General features: G+C 41.5%; 1 protein-coding gene across 4 annotated transcripts in view; it reads left to right on the top strand.

Moving 5' to 3' along the window:
• Positions 1–19490, top strand: part of LOC143039845 (cysteine-rich hydrophobic domain-containing protein 2-like) — a 143405-nt gene that overhangs the window by 11314 nt on the left and 112601 nt on the right. For all 4 annotated transcript variants that reach the window (XR_012967666.1, XM_076210101.1, XM_076210100.1 and 1 more), the window contains exons 2-3: positions 3697–3907; positions 11495–11611. Coding sequence is in view for 3 of the 4 variants with exons in the window: in XM_076210101.1 (XP_076066216.1) it covers positions 3697–3907; positions 11495–11611 (328 nt within the window). In the remaining variant the exon portion in view is untranslated. The remainder of the gene's footprint in view (positions 1–3696; positions 3908–11494; positions 11612–19490) is intronic.

The following is a 19490-nucleotide window of genomic DNA, read 5'->3' as shown; positions in this document are numbered from 1 at the left end:
GTCTGACTGTCTATGAAGGGTGTATAGTCTGAGTCTGTGGGGAAGTCTTTCTTACGTCGAATGGTGTGTCGGTCGTCAGGGTGAGATGTAAGATGGCTCGTCTGTGCAAAATGACGTATGAGTGCGTTTGCTTGTTGTCTGTTTGAGGGTAGATTATCTGTTGTTGTGATTATTGCTGCATGAGAGCGTGTAGTGTTAGTGTTGGATAGTGTGATGCTGTTGAGTGTTTTGTACAATTTGCTGGTGTTTGTTTTGTGATCAAGTGTATTGATAAAGTTTTGCCAATTTTGTGTTTTTTGTTCATGTATTTTATTGGCAATCACAGTGTTTAGTGTTTGTATTTGGTCTGCTATGTTTTGAGGGATAGGTGTGGGGGTATCGTGTTTAAGTGTGTCACGTTGTCTGATGAGGCCTTGGATTTCTGGTGTGAAGTTGGGGTTGTGTGATTTTCTGTTGCCTCTAGGGATGTATCTCTTGTCTGCGTTTTGTATGATTGTATTAAAAGCGTGCACAGCATTGTTTATGTTTGTGATTGGTGTACTGTTAAGTGTTTCAAAATGTTGTTCTGTCTCTTCAGTAAAGGCTTCCCAGTTAGCTCTCTTGTAATTGGTGTAAGTGTGTCTGTGGCCAACTGGGGTGCATCTTGTTTTGGTGGTGATGATGATTGGAAGGTGGTCAGAGCCAAGGGCTCCGACCACTCTCCATGATGTTGTTGGGGTTAGGCAGGGGGAGCAAAAGGTGATATCAGGAGAGGAGGGAGTGTAGAGGGCTTGGTATGGGATATGTGTATGATTATGCGTGTTGTTCATGATAGTCAATGAGTCGAATTGAGTCTGTGTATCAAGCCCTCTGTCTGTGTCAGGGTTGTCGACATACCAGGCAGACGACTTGGCGTTGAAGTCACCACCCATGATCAGGTTGGGGATTGAGGTTAGTTGGCTAAGTTGAGGTCTGAAGGTGTTTGGAACTGTGGGGGATGATTGGGGGGGAATGTACATGTTAACTATTGTCAGTGTTGAATTGTTGCCTGTGCGGATACGAATGGATTGGGTTTCTGTTGTGTTATCTGTGGTAGGGAGGAGAATTTTGGTTGTGGCACTTGTGTCCACAAAACAGATGGAGTGGTGGATCAGGGTGATGAGTCCACCGCCATTGCCGTCAATCCGGTCTTGTCTGATGGTGGTGTAATTATGAAATGATGGTGTTTTGTGTGAGTGTCTTAGTTTTGTTTCTTGTAAAATCGCAATGTGTATGTTGTGTTGTTTAAGAAAGTGTTCAAGTTCATGTTTTTTAGTGTTAATACCGTCAATGTTGTGTTGTAATATGTTGATGTGTGTTTTGTATGTGTTGTATGTTGCCGTTTGGGGTTGAGGTTGGGGTGGTAGTGGGGAAGGTGTAGGATCTGGGTCAGAGGGGGGGAAAGGAGAGATCGGGGACAAAGGAATGGGAGTACTAATCGGGGGTAAGGGCAAAGGGAAATTGGGAGTGGGTAAGGGTGTTGGCTGTGGTTGGGGAGGTGGGAGTGGGGTTACTGGAGGGCAGGTAGAACATGTCCAAGTGTTTGTGTATTGGTTTGTGTCAGCAAGTGTTGTACAAGTGAGGTGGGCCCAGTTTTTGCACATATTGCACTGAACTGAGCCCTTTGTCTGTCTGCTCGAAGTAATGGGTTTAGAGCATGTTGGGCATGTGTATTTTGTGGGGGGCCCAGGATTGCTCTCTACATCTCCGGCTAAAAGTAGAAGAAGAGGGGTGATCGCCGGAAAATCACCCCTCAGTGCAGAAAAAACGTAACATTGTATGTTGGAAAAAAGGATTGTGGTACTCCCCCAGGTAGGCGTAGCTCCTCCTTGGGGATCGGTGCCATCTGCGTAGAGCTGATGGCCAGGGGTGGTTGCTGCTGATTGGCCCCCAACTCTTGGGGTTGGGGGGTGGTCCCACGACATAGATGTTGCAGGATGGTTTGGACACATGGAAAGAATGAGTGAAGAAAGACTAGTAAAGGAGGTATGGAAGGCAGATGTGGAGGGAGTGAACATGAGGGGACGTCCTAGGATGAGATGGATGGATGGGGTGAAGGGGGCTTTGGGGAAGAGGGGAATGTCTGTTGAGGAAGGACGAGAGAGGACAGAAGACAGGGGTGAATGGAGAATGGTTGTATATGGAAAATGTTGTGATGCATGAGGTGGAATGGACAGGGGAATGGGGGATGAGGTAGTGTGTGTGAGCAAAAATTTTGACGCAGCCCGAAGGGATTTCTCCCTGTCCTCTCCTTTATATGGGGGGACGGAGAGGGGGGGTCGCCGATTTAATGAAGCGGCCTTGCTGTGGATGTGCTGTGTCTTGCGACACTGCTTCTGACCCAGGGCAGTGGACAGGGTGCAGGGATGACCCGTCATCTAGGAGGTGCTAAGATGGGAGGGAGGGTGGAGGGGTGTGGAGTGTTTTCGGGGATGGAATGGGTGGGAATGATTTTATGCCTTGTCCTTTTTGGCTACCTCCCTTGTAAGGGGGAAAAAGTCTTGGTATATGTATGGATATAATTTTTCCACATCTGACCTAGATATGGACCAAAAGGTCTCCTGATGGCATGCTCCACCTTTGTAAACCTTTGAAAACTTTTTTTTTCACTAAATGTTGATTATATACCATAAGAGATGAGCCAGAAAATACGCATAGAAAATGGGGGATACTAATAAGGGAGGAAATTTCATCAGACTTCTCCTGAAATGGTTGTACAACTAGTCAAGATAGGCTGTATGCCTGAAATAGTTGCCAAAAAATTATATCATTAAATTTATCAAACTGAAATATGCACAAAATATGATACATACTTGATATGAAGTGCTCTCCACACAGTTTGGCTTTTGATATCTGGTCATAAGACCAAATCATCCAGTCTTTTCTTTGGATTGTGTGTATCCAAGCTTCCCTTCTCTGCTTTTCAATTGGCATACCATGAAAGACAAGATAGAATTTTTTCCAACCTTGCAGCTTGTACAAACAACAGTACAACAGCATTTGTTTTAATATAAAAAATGTAACATAAATTGCAAAAGTTCCATAAAGTTAGTATGATTGTAATCACAGCAACAGATCACGGCAAATGTTTTGCCTCACACCATGTGCATGCAGGTTTCTACATGTAAACATTGCATGAGGTTTGTCTTCATACTCATCAGTTTCTTCACTTCCATTTGGAGGTACAGCCCTGAGGAGTTGGCTCTTGATCATCAGACTGGGCCCAAGATCCCTCTTTATCAACTTTGTGTTTCTTCCACCCTTAAAGGAAAGGAGATCCGAGAACCATTGTTTGTTTCCCTCCTACTTCTTTCAGCCAGTAACAGAAATGGCTCCACAGTAATTTGAGGCTAGGTATGTTCAATTGGAGAGTAAGAGATGGGACCCCACAAACATTGCTCCTTTCCTGTATACTACAATTAGGTAAATACATTACAGACATCAGTCCAATAGTTTCTTCCCAGAGGGATATATGGAAGGGCTTGAGGACCATTGCCAGCTGCTATACAGTAGCAGGTTTCTAGTCACTAAAATTTGAGGAAACAGTTGGCAGCTTTGTAATTATTGCTTGACTAGTGTAGGTACTAAATTCACATATGTGGTGATATAAATTAAGGTTATTATGTGTGTTTATGAGAAGATATTTCTCGTTATAGTGAAAGTATATTTGTGTTACAGATTTGGACTAAGTAACAGATTCAGTAGAGACTTCCCGTCAGCACTCACAGGAAGATTGGCTCCAGAAGAATTTACGAGTTCAGTGGGACGGATAAATACAGTGTTAAGGAAAACATTGCCAGTGTCTGCACGGTGGTTGCTGTGTGGTTGCTGCTTCTGCCTCTGTACCTGCGGCTGTTCCTTATGGCCAGTTGTTTGCCTTAGTAAACGAGTGAGTGTTTTCTCTTCTTTTTAGCTCAAAGGGAGTGAGTAATGTGTAAGTGTGGTTTCAGTGGAGAAATAAGATTGCATTGTTTGTAAAAAAAAAAAAGTCAGATAGTAATTAAGAGATAAGTGCATGGTTTCAGGGACCAATGATGGGTACCTGTATATGGTGGTCCTGCAAGATGGACAGCAAAGCTGTCCATTTTCAAAATCTGGCAACTCACCTGAAGGACTAGCATTTGGTCTCTGGACTGGGCCCAAGATCTCTTTCCATCAACTTCAGCTGTATTTCTTACACTTTCACACATGGGGAGCTAACATCTGGTGACTTCTCTTCAGGAGGAAATAGAAGGAAGGGTAGTGAGTGATGGGATGAGGAAGCAAAGAAAGTTGTAGAACAGAAGAAGCAAGTATTCACAGATTAGTTACAAAATAGGATGAATCATATGAAAGGTACAAAGGAAAGAGAAGTAAAGCATAAGATAAAGGGGGTAAAGAGGAGAGCAGATGTGAAATGGGGTAAGAGTATGACAGAAAATTTTGAAAGTAAGAAAAAGATGTTTTGGATGGAATTAAGAGAGTAAGAGTAGGCGAATCAAGTAGAGAAGAAAAGATAAAAAGTGGATATGGAAAGACGATAATGGAAGAGACAGCAGTAATAGGAAGATGAGCAGAGTATTTTAGGGAGTTGCTAAATGTGAAGGAGAATAGGAAGGGAAAGGTAGTTGTAGAGGGAAGTGCTAAGAAAATGACCATGATGAATGAGGAAAATGGAGGAGAAATAAGGAAAGATGATGTGAAGGCAGTTGTGAAGATGATGAGAGTAGATAAGGCACCTGGGTTGGACGGGTGTCATGCAGAATGTCTAAAAAAGGGAGGAACAGTGATGGTGGACTGGCTGGTGAGGTTATTTAATGTTTGTTTAAAAAAAGGGTAGAGTGCCAGAGGACTGGAGGAGTGCTTGTATAGTTCCACTTTACAAGGGAAAAGGGGACAAGTGTGAGTGTAGTAGCTTCAGAGGAATTAACTTGTTAAGTGTAGTTGTGAAGGCTTATTTTGAGGGTTTTGATTGAGAGGATTATGAGAGGAACAGAAGGAGCAATTGGTGAGGAACAGCATGGGTTTAGGACAGGTAGGAGGTTGCATGGATCAGATTTTTGTGGTAAGACAGATATGTGAGAAAGCTTCAGGGAAAAGTGAGGATGGTTTTTGGGCCTTTATGGATTTAGAAAAGGCTTATGACAGGGTAGCCAGCCAAGGCATATATCCATCCCCACCCATTCCACTTAAATCCATCTCCCATTTGTTCCCTTCTCATCTTAGCTCCTCATGGATGAAGGGTCATCCCTGTTTTTTGCTCACTGCCCAGGTCAAAAGCAGCACAGCACATCCCCAGGAGACCAGTTGGTTCAATTACATGATAACCTTCCCTCTTCATACCCTCATGCAGAAAATAGAGAAGACTAGGAGAAACTCCTTTGGGTTACATCAAATTATCATCCATAAACATCCACTCTCCATTAACACCCATCCCATCCTTTCTCCCATCCCTGCTCAACAGACATTCCCCTCTTACTCAAAGGCCCTTTCACCCCCATCTGTTCATCTCATTCTTGGTCTTCCCCTCAAGTTCAATCCATCTTCTACTGCTTTCCACACTCTTCTTGCTATTCTCTCTTCACTCATTCTTTCCATGTCCCAAGTCCATCCCAATAAACCACCCCAAACCATCCCGTCCCATCACCCCTATCTGCCTGCTACCTTTCCTCCTTATTTCTCACTCTATCCATCCTTGTAACCCCTACCATACTTCTCAGACATTTCATGTCAAACACATTTCAATTTTTCTTTTATGCCTTTTGTAGGGAGCTCATGCAGTTAAATTTCTGATGATTTGCATTAACACAAAGCCATGGGTCAGTCACTGTGGTCAACCTTTATTGAGACAAAAATTTGTACAAGCCAACAAAATGGCTACTTAAACAATTCAAACCATAGATTAAACATCACATAAACTCATACAAAATTTCATCATGACAACATGGCTACACTAAACCCCTTCCAAACGGTGCCGCACACGTAGGCGTCATGAGGAGCAAGTGGATTCGCGACGCTGCCATATCGGCGTCTTGATTATATTTATTGTAGTCGCCCCTGTGTTTTTACATTCTCCCAAATGCGCCCTGAATCCCATTCTCTGTGGTTTTCAAAATTCGCGGGTGAAAGAGAGAACGATCGATATAAGCGGTGACTATATTTTATGATGCGAGTATTATTACGACACGTCATACGGCTGGCATTGGCTGCTGCCCGCGAGATTTAAGTCCCGTACCGAAGTGGTTAACTGGGAGAAAAATGAGAGAGGTACTTGGAGACAAAAACTCGAAATGGGAAAATGTAAAAAGTGGCATCCCACAAGGCTGTTTTGGCTCCCTTAATGTTTGCCATATACATTAATGATATGGACAAAATTGTAAATAGTTACATGATTTTTTTTGCTGACGATGCTAAATTACTCAAGAGAGTTAAGACAGAAGAAGATTGTAGATTGCTACAAGATGACCTGTACAAATTATGGGAATGAAGCCAGAAATATGAGATGAATTTCAACATTAAGAAATGGAGTTTGGAAAAGGCAAAAATAGTGTTTCGGGAAAAAATACAATGGGGAAACAAAGTAGTAAAGAAAGTAAACTCGGAGGGACCTAGGAGTAATCATCTTAAGTGACTTGACACCTGACAAACATGTAAAGAAGTTATTCAGAGAGAGCTACAATTTATTAAGATAAATGAAAGTGGCCTTCGATTACATGGATGAGGAGATGGTTAAGAAATTGTTACATTGATAAGACCGAAATTAGAATATGCTATATCAATGTGGGCACCTAGCACAAAGAAAAACACAAGGAAATTGGAAAGAATATAAAGAGCTGCAACAAAGATGGCACCCACACTATCAAATTTGACATATGAACAAAGATTGGAAAAATTATAGTTGTCAACATTAGAGCAGAGAAGGGAAAGAGGCGACTTGTTGACCATTTTCAGAATTATGAAGGGGAATGGAAGTTCTTGATAGAGATGATCTATTAAAATGGGACAAAAGAGAAACAAGAGGACACACAAAGAAATCAAAGAAATACAATTATAGAAAAGACCTGAAAAAGAACAGTTTCCTGCACAGAGTGATCGATGTCTGGAACGGGATGAACAGTGAAACAGTAAATGCCAGAACTATACACGAGTTTAGAATTAAACTGGACGTGGAGAGATACAAAAATGGGTCACAATGAGCATAGCTCCCATCCCATAAAATACAACTAGGTAAAATTAGGTAAATACAAGGAGGAAAACATTAAGGAAGTGCAAAGGTTAGTGATGCAAGACTGTCGAATATCTGTAGAGACAGTTCTGACTGAAGATCTGAAGCTCCACAAAGTCTGTGCCAAGTTTGTGCCAAAGATCCTCTCCGATGACCAGAGGCAGTTTTGTGTGGAATGTTGCACTGACATTCTTGAAATGATAGAGGCTGATTCAAGTTTCCTGAATAAGGTAGTGACTTGTGACAAGAGTTGGGTGTTCACCTGTGACCCTGAGAGCAAATGTCAGAGTGCTCAGTGGAAGCACGCGACCTCCCCCGGACCCAAAAAGGCAAAGATGAGCAGGTCACAAAAGAAGGCCATGGTCATTCCTTTCTTTGACTCTCAGGGGCTCATTCACATTGAATGGGTTCCTCAGGGTCAAACCGTCAATAAGGAATATTACCTTACTGTTCTGAAAAGGTTCAGGGGGAAGATGAGGAAGAAGAGGCCTCAGCAGTGGAGGAGTGGTCAGTGGTGGTTCCACCAGGACAATGCCTCATGCCACAAGTCAATGCTGGTGACCACCTGGATGGCCGACAGGGGAATGAAAGTGGTACAACACCCACCCTACAGCCCTGACCTAGCCCCTTGCAACTTCTTCCTGTTCCCACGCATGAAAGACAGCCTCAGGGGAACCAGGTTCCAGTCAACAAAAGAGCTGAAAGAGGCTTCGGAAAGTTACCTGAAGGGACTACTGAAAAAGGCCTTTGAGGAGGTCTTCCAGGATTGGGAGAGACGCATGCAGAAGTGTGTAGATGCAAGAGGGAATTATTTTGAAGGAGACAAAAGTTTTGTAAGCTTATGAAAATAAATAGTGTCTCTCCTGACATTTTCTCATTACTTATTGAGCAAGTGAGTATACAGGGTGTTCAGGATAAATTTGACACTTTTTTGGAAAGGAAAGAAAAATGTCATATCTTGGCCAAAAATTTATGTATTCTCAAAATTCAAAGTGCATCTCTTAGAGGATCTTTTGCCAAATACAGCTCACTCAAAGAAGTCACCATGAGCCTACACCATGGTCTCCAGGCAGGAACTGAACCTGCAGCACGTGGCCTTCACTGTGTCCATCTTAGAGACACCTGAACACCAGTTTGATTCTGGCAATCAGCTTGTCCTTGGTGTTGCAGGCAGTACGATTGGTGTCTTTTTCAACTGTGCCCCACATATAGTCCATAGGGTTGCAATCAGGATTTTGGGAGGCCAAATTTTTGACTGAAGTCATAGAAGTTCTCAGACAGCTACTTCTAGGTTTTCCCAGGGGTGTGACATGGAGGTGAGTCCTGCTGCCACACGTATGGTCTTCCCACAGGCACTCTCTCCACCCAGTGCTTGACAGCAGTGGACAGCAACACAATGCATCTGAAGTGAGTCTGAGTCCCTCTTCAAAGATGTGGGGCAGCATGATTTGGGCTTCACTGGAAACACACCCAAAGACCATCACAGTTTGAGGGAACTTGGTCTTCATGAAGCACAGGACTTTGTGTGGACTGTAGGCTAGCCACCTGTTGTTCTGTGCATTGTGCAACTGGTCCTGGCAGAAGTTCTTGTCTGAGAAGAACCAGAGCATCCCCAGCTCAACTGGGTGTTTGACCTTGTTGAGGAGTTTCTTGGCTTTTGTAAGGCAGTTCTCTTGGGCCTTGGCAGTGAGTAGTTGGCCCTTGTGCCTCTTGTATGAGGAGTAGCAAAGATCCTCATTCAGTGCTTTCTTCATAGTCACCACTCCAACACCCATCTCTCTCACCAAGGTCCACATTGTCTTGCCTGGATCTTGCCACACCTTTTTTTGCAGCATCTCAGCAAATTTTGTTGTGCGGACAGTCAGAATACCTGCTATGATCCTGCTAGCCACTGCTTCCACATCTCCGTCACAATTCTGCAGGTCACATCTCACAACCTTCACAGTATTCAAGGAGAACTGAGCTGCAGCTAAGATTTCTGAATTTGTTAATTGGGTGCAAATCATCATGATGCAGGTCACTCTCTTCCAATATTCCGGTGCTCTCCATTTGTACATGCTCTCTAGCTGTCACACCCACCAATAGTACACAGAATCAGCTATCCATTGCACTTTACTGCTATTAAATCCTTCACCCTTGAGTCACTGCCAGAGTAGGTGAAGGGTAGAAAAACTAATTGTACAGTGAGACCTCTCATTAATGGATGTTAATTAGCTGTGTTTTCGGTGTTTTTGGTGCTGTTGTTTAGTGTGTGCAATCACTATGCCACCCAAAAACCACTCCAAATTAACGGATTATTCACATCAACGGACACCGTTGCCCCCCTTTTAGTCCATTAATGAGAGGTAGTACTGTATATTTATAATGCTGACAGATGTATTACACCTGTATTATATTCCAGGATTCATCAGTTTCTAACATGTCACCCAACTAATTACTTTCTCACTCCCATCTCCATACAAATGTGACCTCGTATAGCAATCCAGTAGGTAAACTGATGATGATGAAGCAAGATGAATTCATGTAATGTGAGTCATTGGTGTTTTCACTGACATCCTTAACAATGATACAATTATTGTTGAATGATGCATAGAGTTTCATGCAGGATCACTTCTCCTTTGTGCTATTTTCTTACTTCAGCTTCTCAGTTATATATCAGAAACTTATGGCAGAGGAACAACTCCCCCTGGTGACAAACACCTTCAATCTGTTCCTAACCATGAGACAGTACATACTGGAGTTCTGAATAGGTATTCTATGGCATATGGATGATACACCTTACATAAATTCCAAGCCCCTTCATATAATCTTCTCATTGCATCCATTTCCAGATACCTATTTCTTATGATAATTTTCATTCCCTCAAGATATTTACTTTTAATCTATGATTTTAGTTTGGATTATTTGGGCTGTTAAGTAACCCAAATAGATGGCTAGGTATGATAGAAAAAGAGATGGAACCCCACAGATGTAGATATTTTCCTATATACTACAGTTAAGAAGGTGGTGATGAGGAACTTCCGCCAAGAGTAGTGTAATTGCAGTCAAAGCTGTCACTTTTACCCAGTACACTTGGAGTGGTGGGGCAAGTAACAGTCACTGCTGGGAATTGGAGAGAAGTGTGGGGTTCATATCCACAATTAACTACTTCCATACGGTGACGCCTACGTAGGCGGCATGAGGAGCAAGTGGGTAAGCGATGATGCCGAATTCGTCGTCTTGATTATATTTATTGTAGTCGTACCTGCGTGACCTCCATACTCTGTAAACTGGCTTCATCATATTTTCTATGGTTATCAAAATTCACGGGTGAAAGAGAACGAGCGATTGAGCAGTGACTTTATTTTTTATAACGCGAGTATTATTATGCAACATTGCACGTCTGGCAGCTAATGCTGCCAGACGTGCGATGTGGTCCGTATTGAAGGGGTTAAGTGAATATGAGACCAGCATATTCTGATTATGTCACCAGCACATGATTAAGTACAATTGGTTAAATACCCTATACACAAGGTGGCCTTGCTGGATGGACATTGGCAAGGATCATCACCCTACTGCCCTTCTCCAAAGCCCATCAACACCCTCATCTTCATATGGAGGTGTATTCTTAAGGGGCTGGCAAATCTGCAGACTGGGCCCAAGATAAAAATAAATTATCAGCTTTGACCATTTTCAACCAATTTTTTCCCAAAGGGGATCTGAAAACTGGAGATTGCTCCACTCCCTGTAGTAGTCAGACCTGCATATCAGAGTGGTCTAATATTTCTTCTTAGATATCCTTGAAAGATCCTGAGAATTGTTGCAGGGTCATGATGAGAGAAACTCAAGGCAATAATTATTTCATTGAGTCTACATGTCACTAAATGGTCTTTGGGCTAACCAGGAGGCTGTGGCTGGTTTCAAGAGACCTGTGGATCTCTAGCAAGAGAGATCCAGAGTAATGGATTGATTAATTTATGCCTGTAAGAAATGGAGAGGTGGACTACATTTATCTTGATTAAAGAGATAAAGATTACAGTTTGCTGGACAGAATTTTTTTAATAGTAAATAGAGAAGTTAGGAGTTAAAAAGTGTTGGACTCCATGAAAATTTTTAGACTGAAAGATGATGGAACCTGAAAGTGAAAACTATAATCAAATAACAAGAAATGTGTCACAAGAATTTGTACAAATGTCACTCATATCCATCATATATATAAATGATCAGTCAGTAAATGATAGCTACAGAATTATTGTTTGTTCTTGGAAATTCTGATTTTGTTAATTATTTCAGACAAGAAATGCAATAGAGAAGACTCTAGAAGCTGAGAACACAAATCTATATCACAAGTTAGGACTACACTGGAGACTAGCAAGACAGAGATGTGATAATTCTTCTTTAATGGAATATGTAAGTATGTCCATGTTAAGGAAGCTCTTAAATTTTTGTAAGTTTTGCATAAATTGTTATATTAAGTTGAGGTTATGTTGACAGTGCTTGATTCTTTGGTTATGATTTTTTTCATCTACATATTTCAGAGTAGGAAAAATGCAAAGTGTAAAAAAATAAGATATCTTAGAGGGCTACTTCAGAAAGAAAAGAATAATGATAACTGAGTTTTACTAATTGGAAACCTGGAGCCCCACAATGGGTGGTAATCACTAGCTCTCTAGCCCTTGCATAGATCTTATTAGATTTATCTATCTCCTACCAAGGGCCTCTTTCCACTTATGAGGGAGGTAGCCTGTCAAGGCATGCACCCACTCCCAAACACCACCTATTGTTTCTCCTTCATCTTAACTCCTCATGGATGGATCATCCCTGTCTCTTGCCCACTGCCCAGGTCAGAAACAATACAGCAAGACACAGTACATCCACAGCAGAGTTGCTTCATTTACACAGTGACCATCCCTCCTACCCTCATGCAGAAAATAGAGAAGACATGGAAAAATTCCTTTGGGCTGCATCAAACCATCATCCATACACAACTGCTCTCCACTCACACTTATCCCCTGCCTTCTCCTTTCCCTGCTCAGTAGCCATTTCCCTCTTGCTCATATCTCCTTTCACCCCATCCATCTATCTCATCCTAGGTTGGTCTCTCAAGTTCACTCCATCCACCTCTGCTTTCCACACTCTTTTATTCTAATATTTCTTCACTCATTCTTTCCATGTGTCCAAACCATCCCAATACTCTTTCATCACCCCTGTCTGCCAGCTCCCATCACCTTACTTTTACCCACATTTACTTTCAACTTCCTCCTATCACATACCTTTTCAAAATCCATCACTAACTGCCTTGGACCTTCCTCTGACCCTGCCACAAGTGCAGTGTCATCTGCAAACAACAACTGGCTCATCTCCCACTTCCTTCTGGTATATCTAACCTTTCCAAGCCCCTGCCATCTCCCTTACATTTACCCCCCATACCATCCCATCCATGTACTCATTGAACAGCCATGGCAACATGACACAGCCATGATACAGCCCCACCTTCACCTCAGACCACTTGCTGTCTCCATTCCCAACCCTGACACATGCTCTACTACTCTCATAAAAATGCTTGACTTCCTTAACAGCTTTCCACCAATCCCATATCTTCACTCTGATCCACAAATCCATCTGCATTGTGGACAGAAGTTCCACCACCAAAATTCTCCTCCTCACTAATAGCACCACCGAAACCCAATTAATTAAAATCCAAACAGGTAACAAATCCACAATCACAGTAGTTAACACATACATATATGTAAATGACAAACTAAAAGATAAACATGAAATAGTGAAACTGTGCAAAGGAAATAAAGAGTATATAGATGATGTAGAAATGGCTGAAATTAAGATCGAACATTTTAAATCTGTATTCACAATTGAAAACTCAAAATTGGGAGGAAGGACAGAGAGAAAAATCACCTGCAATGAAAGAACGGTGACACAGAAAGAAATAAGGGACCAAAGAAAAAACCTTGATGTCAGAAAGTCTCACTGGCTGAATGGAATTGCAAATTGGATATTGAAAGAATATATAGATGAACTAATGGACAAAATACACAAGATAATTGATTTCTCATCCAAAGAAGGAAAAGTACCACAAGATTGGAAAAATGCAAATATTGTACCAATATACAAAGGAGAGAACAAAGAAAATCCAACCAACTATAGACCGGTCTCCCTTACAAATGCTATAGAAAAAATATGCAAAAAAGTTATCAAAAGTAAATGGATTAAACACTTGGAGGAAAACAAAACTCTAAATCCAAAACAATTTGGATTTAGATGTGGAAGATCATGTGCCACAAACTTAATATACTTTTACTCGAGACTAATAGAAATAATTCAAGAAAGGGACGGATGAGCAGATTGTACCTTCTTAGATTTACAAAAGGCATTTGACAAAGTACCACAGAAAAAGATACTAAGATAAAATGGAAACAATAGGTGGAATACAAGGAAAGTTATTGGAATGGATGAAAGATTTCTTTAACAGGAAAAAAAATGAGGGTGGTACTCAGAGACAAGAACTCAAATTGGGAAGAAATGATAAGTGGAGTCCCACAAGGCTCTGTATTGGCTCCGATAATGTTTGCCATATATATATAAATGACATGGATGAAGGTGTGGAATGTTATATGAACTTCTTTGCAGATGATGCAAAACTACTAAAGAGAGTAAGTACAGAGGAAGATTGCAAATCACTATAAGAAGATATGGACAAAATCTGGAAATGGAGTCAGAAGAGTGAAGTGAATTTCAATATCAAGAAATGTAGTATAATGGAATTTGGAAAAAGCAAAAACAGAATATTGGGACAATACAAAATTGGTACAAAGGAAATTAAAAAAGTCAACTCGGAAAGGGACCTAGGAGTAACTATCACCAATGACATGGCACCAGACAAATATATCAACAGATTAATCGGAGAAACTTTCAATTTATTAAGATGAAAGTAGCCTTTGACTACATGGATAAAGAAATGGTAAAGAAAATATTAGTTACATTGATAAGACCAAAATTGGAGTATGCTGCGACACTATGGACACCTAGTACTAAAAAGAACAAAGAAATTAGAAAGAATTGAAAGAGCAATGACAATGATGGCACCAACACTCTCCAAATTGACATACAAACAAAGATTGGACAAACTCGAACTACCAATCCTGGAACAAAGAAGAGAAAGAGGAGACCTGCTAACCATCAACAGAATTATGAAAGGGATGGAAGTCCTTGATAGAGATGACTTACTAAGGTGGGATACAAGAAAAACCAGAAGACATTAAAAAAGAAACTTAAAAAGGATAGTTACAGAAGAGATCTGAAAAAGAATAGCTTCCCACACAGAATGATAGATATCTGGAACAAACTGAATGAAGAAACAGTAAGTGCAAAAACTATACAAGAATTAAAGATCAAACTGGATGCTGAAAGATACAAAAGCGAGTCACTACGAGCATAGTTCTCTTCCCGTAAAATACAACTAGGTAAATACATCCCCCCAGTCATTCCCAATAGTTCCCAACAACTTCAAGCCCATTCTCAACCAACTCACCATCTACAACCTTATCCTGGGCAATGACATATACACCAAGTCATCAGACTGGTATGTCAACAACTTTGACATAGAGTGCTTAAATTGCAGACACAGCTTGACTCACTAACAATCAGGAACAATGCCCATAATCACACACATATCCGTCATCAAACCCTGTATACACCCTCCTCTAGGCCTTTTCTAAAAAAAACTTTTTCATGTTTTCATATGTTAGAGAAACCATGCTGTGTGTCATGAATTAAATTATGTCTCCCAATGTGTTCTCTGAGTCTATTTACTATTATTGACTCAAGCATTTTACCTATAACCAATGTCAAACTGATTGGCCTGTAGTTGCATACAGACGATTTATCTCCCTTCTTAAAAACAGGAACAACGTCTGCCTGCCCCCAAGCTGTAGGCACAAAACCAGTGTCTATCGATTTATTAAATATTTCAGTTAACTGTTTGCAGATTTCAAATTTACACTCCTTAAGCACTCTCTGAAAAATTTCGTCTTGACCCAGGGATTTTGTAGCTGTAAGTCTTTCAATCTGCTTGACTTCTTCTACTTTACTAATGCTGATATTAGTCTACTTTCTTCATCCCCACTGAAAATCGGATCACAGTCAGGTACCTTATCTAACCACTCATTAGTAAACACAGAGAGAAAATATTTGTTAAACTCCTCACTCATTTTTTCCTCCAATTCTTATCATGACATTTTCATCATTTTTAATTGGGCCTATTCTTTCTTTATTTTTTGTTATGTAGAGATGAAAGAAACCCTTTGGGTTGGATCTTGCTTGACAGGCAACCTTCATTTCATAGTTACGTTTCACTGTACATGTATTATTTTTAACCAGCTTTGCCATTTCATTATATCTTGATCTAAGGTGTGTTTCCCCGTTTTTTATTTTTACGTAAAGTCCTCTTTTCATTCTGATCTCATGTTTCAGTCTGTCCATCATCCATTTGGGAGTATTACTATTTTTCCATATTGACTTCAGGGGGATAAATGTATTTTGTGCATTAATAATTAAATCAGATTGCTATACATTTCATCCAAATTGCTGACCTGGCAGTTGACACCCGCCCCCAAGTGACTTGACCCAAGGTATGCATATTACCCTCTGTGACCCAACCCCTGGTCATGTCCCATCCCCTGACTGTGCTGATGTCTGAATCATCCGTATGGCATTTCATATTCAATTTTAAATAGGTTTTTATGTTGTCAAAGTTGGCTCTCCTGAAGTCTGATACTTGGACATTATTCATACTTTTTAATTCTTCGCAAATAATACATACATACATACATATACCAAGGCTTTTTCCCCCTTCCAAGGGAGGTAGCCAAAAAGGGAAAGGCATAAATAAGGTAAAGGCATAAATAAAGGGAAAGGCATAAATAATATTAAATCTTATTTCTTGATGATCACTAGAGCCTAGACTATCTCTCACTTTTATGTTACTCATTAGGTGCTCATTATTAGTTAAAAGTAAGTCCAGAATATTTTCTCCCCTCGTAAGATTGGTAATCATTTGTTTTAGGAAATTATCCTGCACCACATCTAAGAATTTTTTTGCTTCCTGATCTACTAAAATTTCCCAGTCATTGATTCTATAATTAAAATCTTCTATGATCACAACATTTTGTACTGGGACACTTTGTGAATTTCATGAATCAGAGGATCAGTCTGCTCATAGAATACAAGTTCCTAGCCACCCATCTGGCCTGGTGAATGGCCCCTGGTTGACTCCAGTGAATCCCATGGGAAGGTGTGCCTCCAAGAACAGTCACTGTGAGTTCAGCCATTTCCTTGTAGTCAGCTCTTGGTGGCATCTCATATGTGAGGATGTCATGTAGTATTTCCTCACAATCCTTCTTTTCCCTGAACCATTTGCTTATGTAAATCTGCAAAACAATACAATGTGGTAAGCCTGTAAAACTTCCACCTTGCTATGATATTCAAAAGTATGATTAGTAAAAGTATGAAGGTATGATTACTTTGTTATTGCCTCTCAGTCTGGCCTACTTGTTGTTGGGATCTTGTCTCAAAGATCTTGTCATGACCCAACATGCGACCTTTCCTCTCAGTCCTCTGGCCCTAGTAGAACCTGATGTCCCCGTCTATCTTCTCCCTCGATAACAGTCTGTTGCTCTCTATATCCTGGACATCTGGAGCTCCTATGTTGAACAGGCTGTCCAATTCCAAGACAAATGCCCTCCTCTTTCCTCCAGGGTCACTTGCTCTTCTTTTGCTCTTCACTAGTGCTCTATGTTTGTCATGGAGTTTCGCGAATAGCTTCATGCACTTTTGTCTGGTCAACGTCTTGATCCTAGCCATATGTCAGAATGGGATGATAGCTTCAACCGTTTCATAGGTGAGGGTTTGAACCATGGGTTTCCCTGTATTTTCTAGTAAACTTTGGAGATAAAGGAAGTACAGGAATGCTTGTCTGTTGGTAGGAAGCTGGAAACCACTGATGCAAGCTGTAGGGTATCCGATCAGGAAGGTTTCAGTGAGAGATCTGGTGGACGGCCGACTTGAAGCTTGCATATGGACTGCTGGTAGAGGTTCTGACATCAACTGTGCATCCTCGTAGCTCCTTCCTTAATGCCATTGTGAAGTATCTTGTGGATAGTTTTCTGGATTTGGATGGAGTTTCTCTGCTAGTCTTGCTTTTGTACTGTTCAGTATTGCCAAACCCAACGGTTTCTGTAAAAATGACAAATGAAATTACATATACATACATATACCAAAGGCTTTTTCCCCCTTACAAGGGAGGTAGCCAAAAAACAAAGGCATAAATCCACTTCCACCCATTCCATCCCCTACATACTCCACTCCCCTCTACCCTCTTCCCTCCCTCTTATCTTGGCACCTCCAGGATGACAGGTCATCCCTGCATCCCATCCACTGCTCTGGGTCAGAAGCAGTGTCACAAGACACAGCACATTCACAGCAAAACTGCTTCTTTAAGTGGCGACCCCCCCTCTCCATCCCCTCATGCAGAAAAGGAGAAGATGGGGAGAAATCCCTTCAGGTTGTGTCAATTTATTTCTCATACATACTCCGACACACCCCATCCCCCACCCACTCCCCCTAATGCAGCAGAGCATCATCCTTACACAACCATTCTCCATTCCTCCCTATCCTCTGTCCTCTCCTGTCCTTCCTCAACAGACATTCCCAAAGCCCCTTTTACTCCATCCATCCATCTCATCCTAGGTCACCCCCTCATATTCACTCCTTCCACCTCTGCCTTCCACACCTCTTTTACCAATCTTTATTCACTCATTCTTTCCATATGTCCAAACCATCCTAATACTCTTTCATCAACCCTATCTCCCAACTTCCTTTCCACTCCTGCTCTCCTCCTCACTTCCTCATTCCTTACTCTATCCAGCCTAGTAACCCCTATCATACTTCTCAGGCACCTCATCTCAAACACATTCAAACTCCTCTCTTCCTCTCTTATGTTCCATGTTTCTGCCCCATACAGTGCTGTCAGCACAATCACTCCTTCATACAATCTCCTCTTGGCATCCATTCCCAAATGTCTATTTCTCATTACACTTTTTAATCCCCCAAGGCATTTACTCGCTTCTCTCAATCTACATTCTTCTTCCACCATTCCTCTCTTTCCTGCCACATTTGCATCCAAATATCTAAAACTGTCTACTTCCTCCAGTCTCTCTCCCTTATTGCTCACTTCCAGTCTGCTGCCACTCTCTCCTCTTGTTGTTGTTGTTGTCGTTCCCTAGACTGTCTGTCCGAGCAGTCCCGTCTCCCCAAGGAAGGCCACAGCCGAGACTGGGTTTTCCCACAAATCCTTTATAGAGTGTATGTTGTGTTGTTTGCGTGCATGATTGTGTATAATGCAGTCTTCCATTATGTGTTGTATGGTATGGGGTGAAGTGTTACATCCTGGGCAGCTGTTCACAACACGGTCGTCCAGCCTCCTCTGGTAGCTTAGAAGTGCTGGGTGGTGACCGCATCGCAGTCTGGCCAAGTGGACTCTGTCCTTACGTGGGAGAGAGGATTCAGAAGGGTGGATATCAGGGGGTCTGGCATGCAGCAGTGTGTTGTCTTTCAGTGTGTTAATGGAGCGGTGAGTGATATGATTATGAATATGTTTCCGGAGGCTGGTATTTGGTGGTTGTGGAGGAAGAGAAGAGAGTATCTGTGTGTAATAAAGGTCTTTGGGTGTAGTTTTAATGTTTCTTGGTGTGTGTGGGTGTTCTGCTATGTAGTGTAACGGGTGTGATGTGTTTGTGGTGGCTGCAGCAAGTGTTTGTGTGCCTCTCATGTCGAGGTGTTCCTTGACTTTGAGGACTTTTGTTTCATGGTGTAAATGGTCTGTAGGTGATGTATTTGTGCAGCCTGTAATTGTTTTTAGGGCTTTGTTTTGTATGATTTGAAGGGTGTTGTGGTGTGTCTCACTGAGATTAGGAGCCCATGCAGGACTCGCATAATTCATCACTGAGCGTATACATTGTTTGTATATTGTTATATTAGTTTCTTTGTTTTGTCCAAATGTTGTTCCAGTGATTGACTTAAGTGCGTTAAGTCTAGGTGTGCATTTGTTTTTTATGTTTGTGAGGTGTTGTTTGAAAGACATGGATGTATCGTATGTTACACCAAGAATTTTCGGTGTGTTTGTGTGTGGTATTAGAGTGTTGTTGATGTAGAGATGAGGTATGTATTTGTGTTCTTTTGTCCAGTTGGTGAGAAGTGTTGCTGTAGATTTGGTTGG

The sequence above is a fragment of the Oratosquilla oratoria genome, chromosome 27 (genome assembly GCF_046742065.1).
Source record: "Oratosquilla oratoria isolate Oo_2021 chromosome 27, ASM4674206v1, whole genome shotgun sequence".
In the NCBI taxonomy this organism is placed as follows: Eukaryota; Metazoa; Arthropoda; class Malacostraca; order Stomatopoda; family Squillidae; genus Oratosquilla; species Oratosquilla oratoria.
The sequence above is the reverse complement of the archived record's forward strand: the minus strand, read 5'-3'. Positions and strand labels throughout refer to the sequence as shown.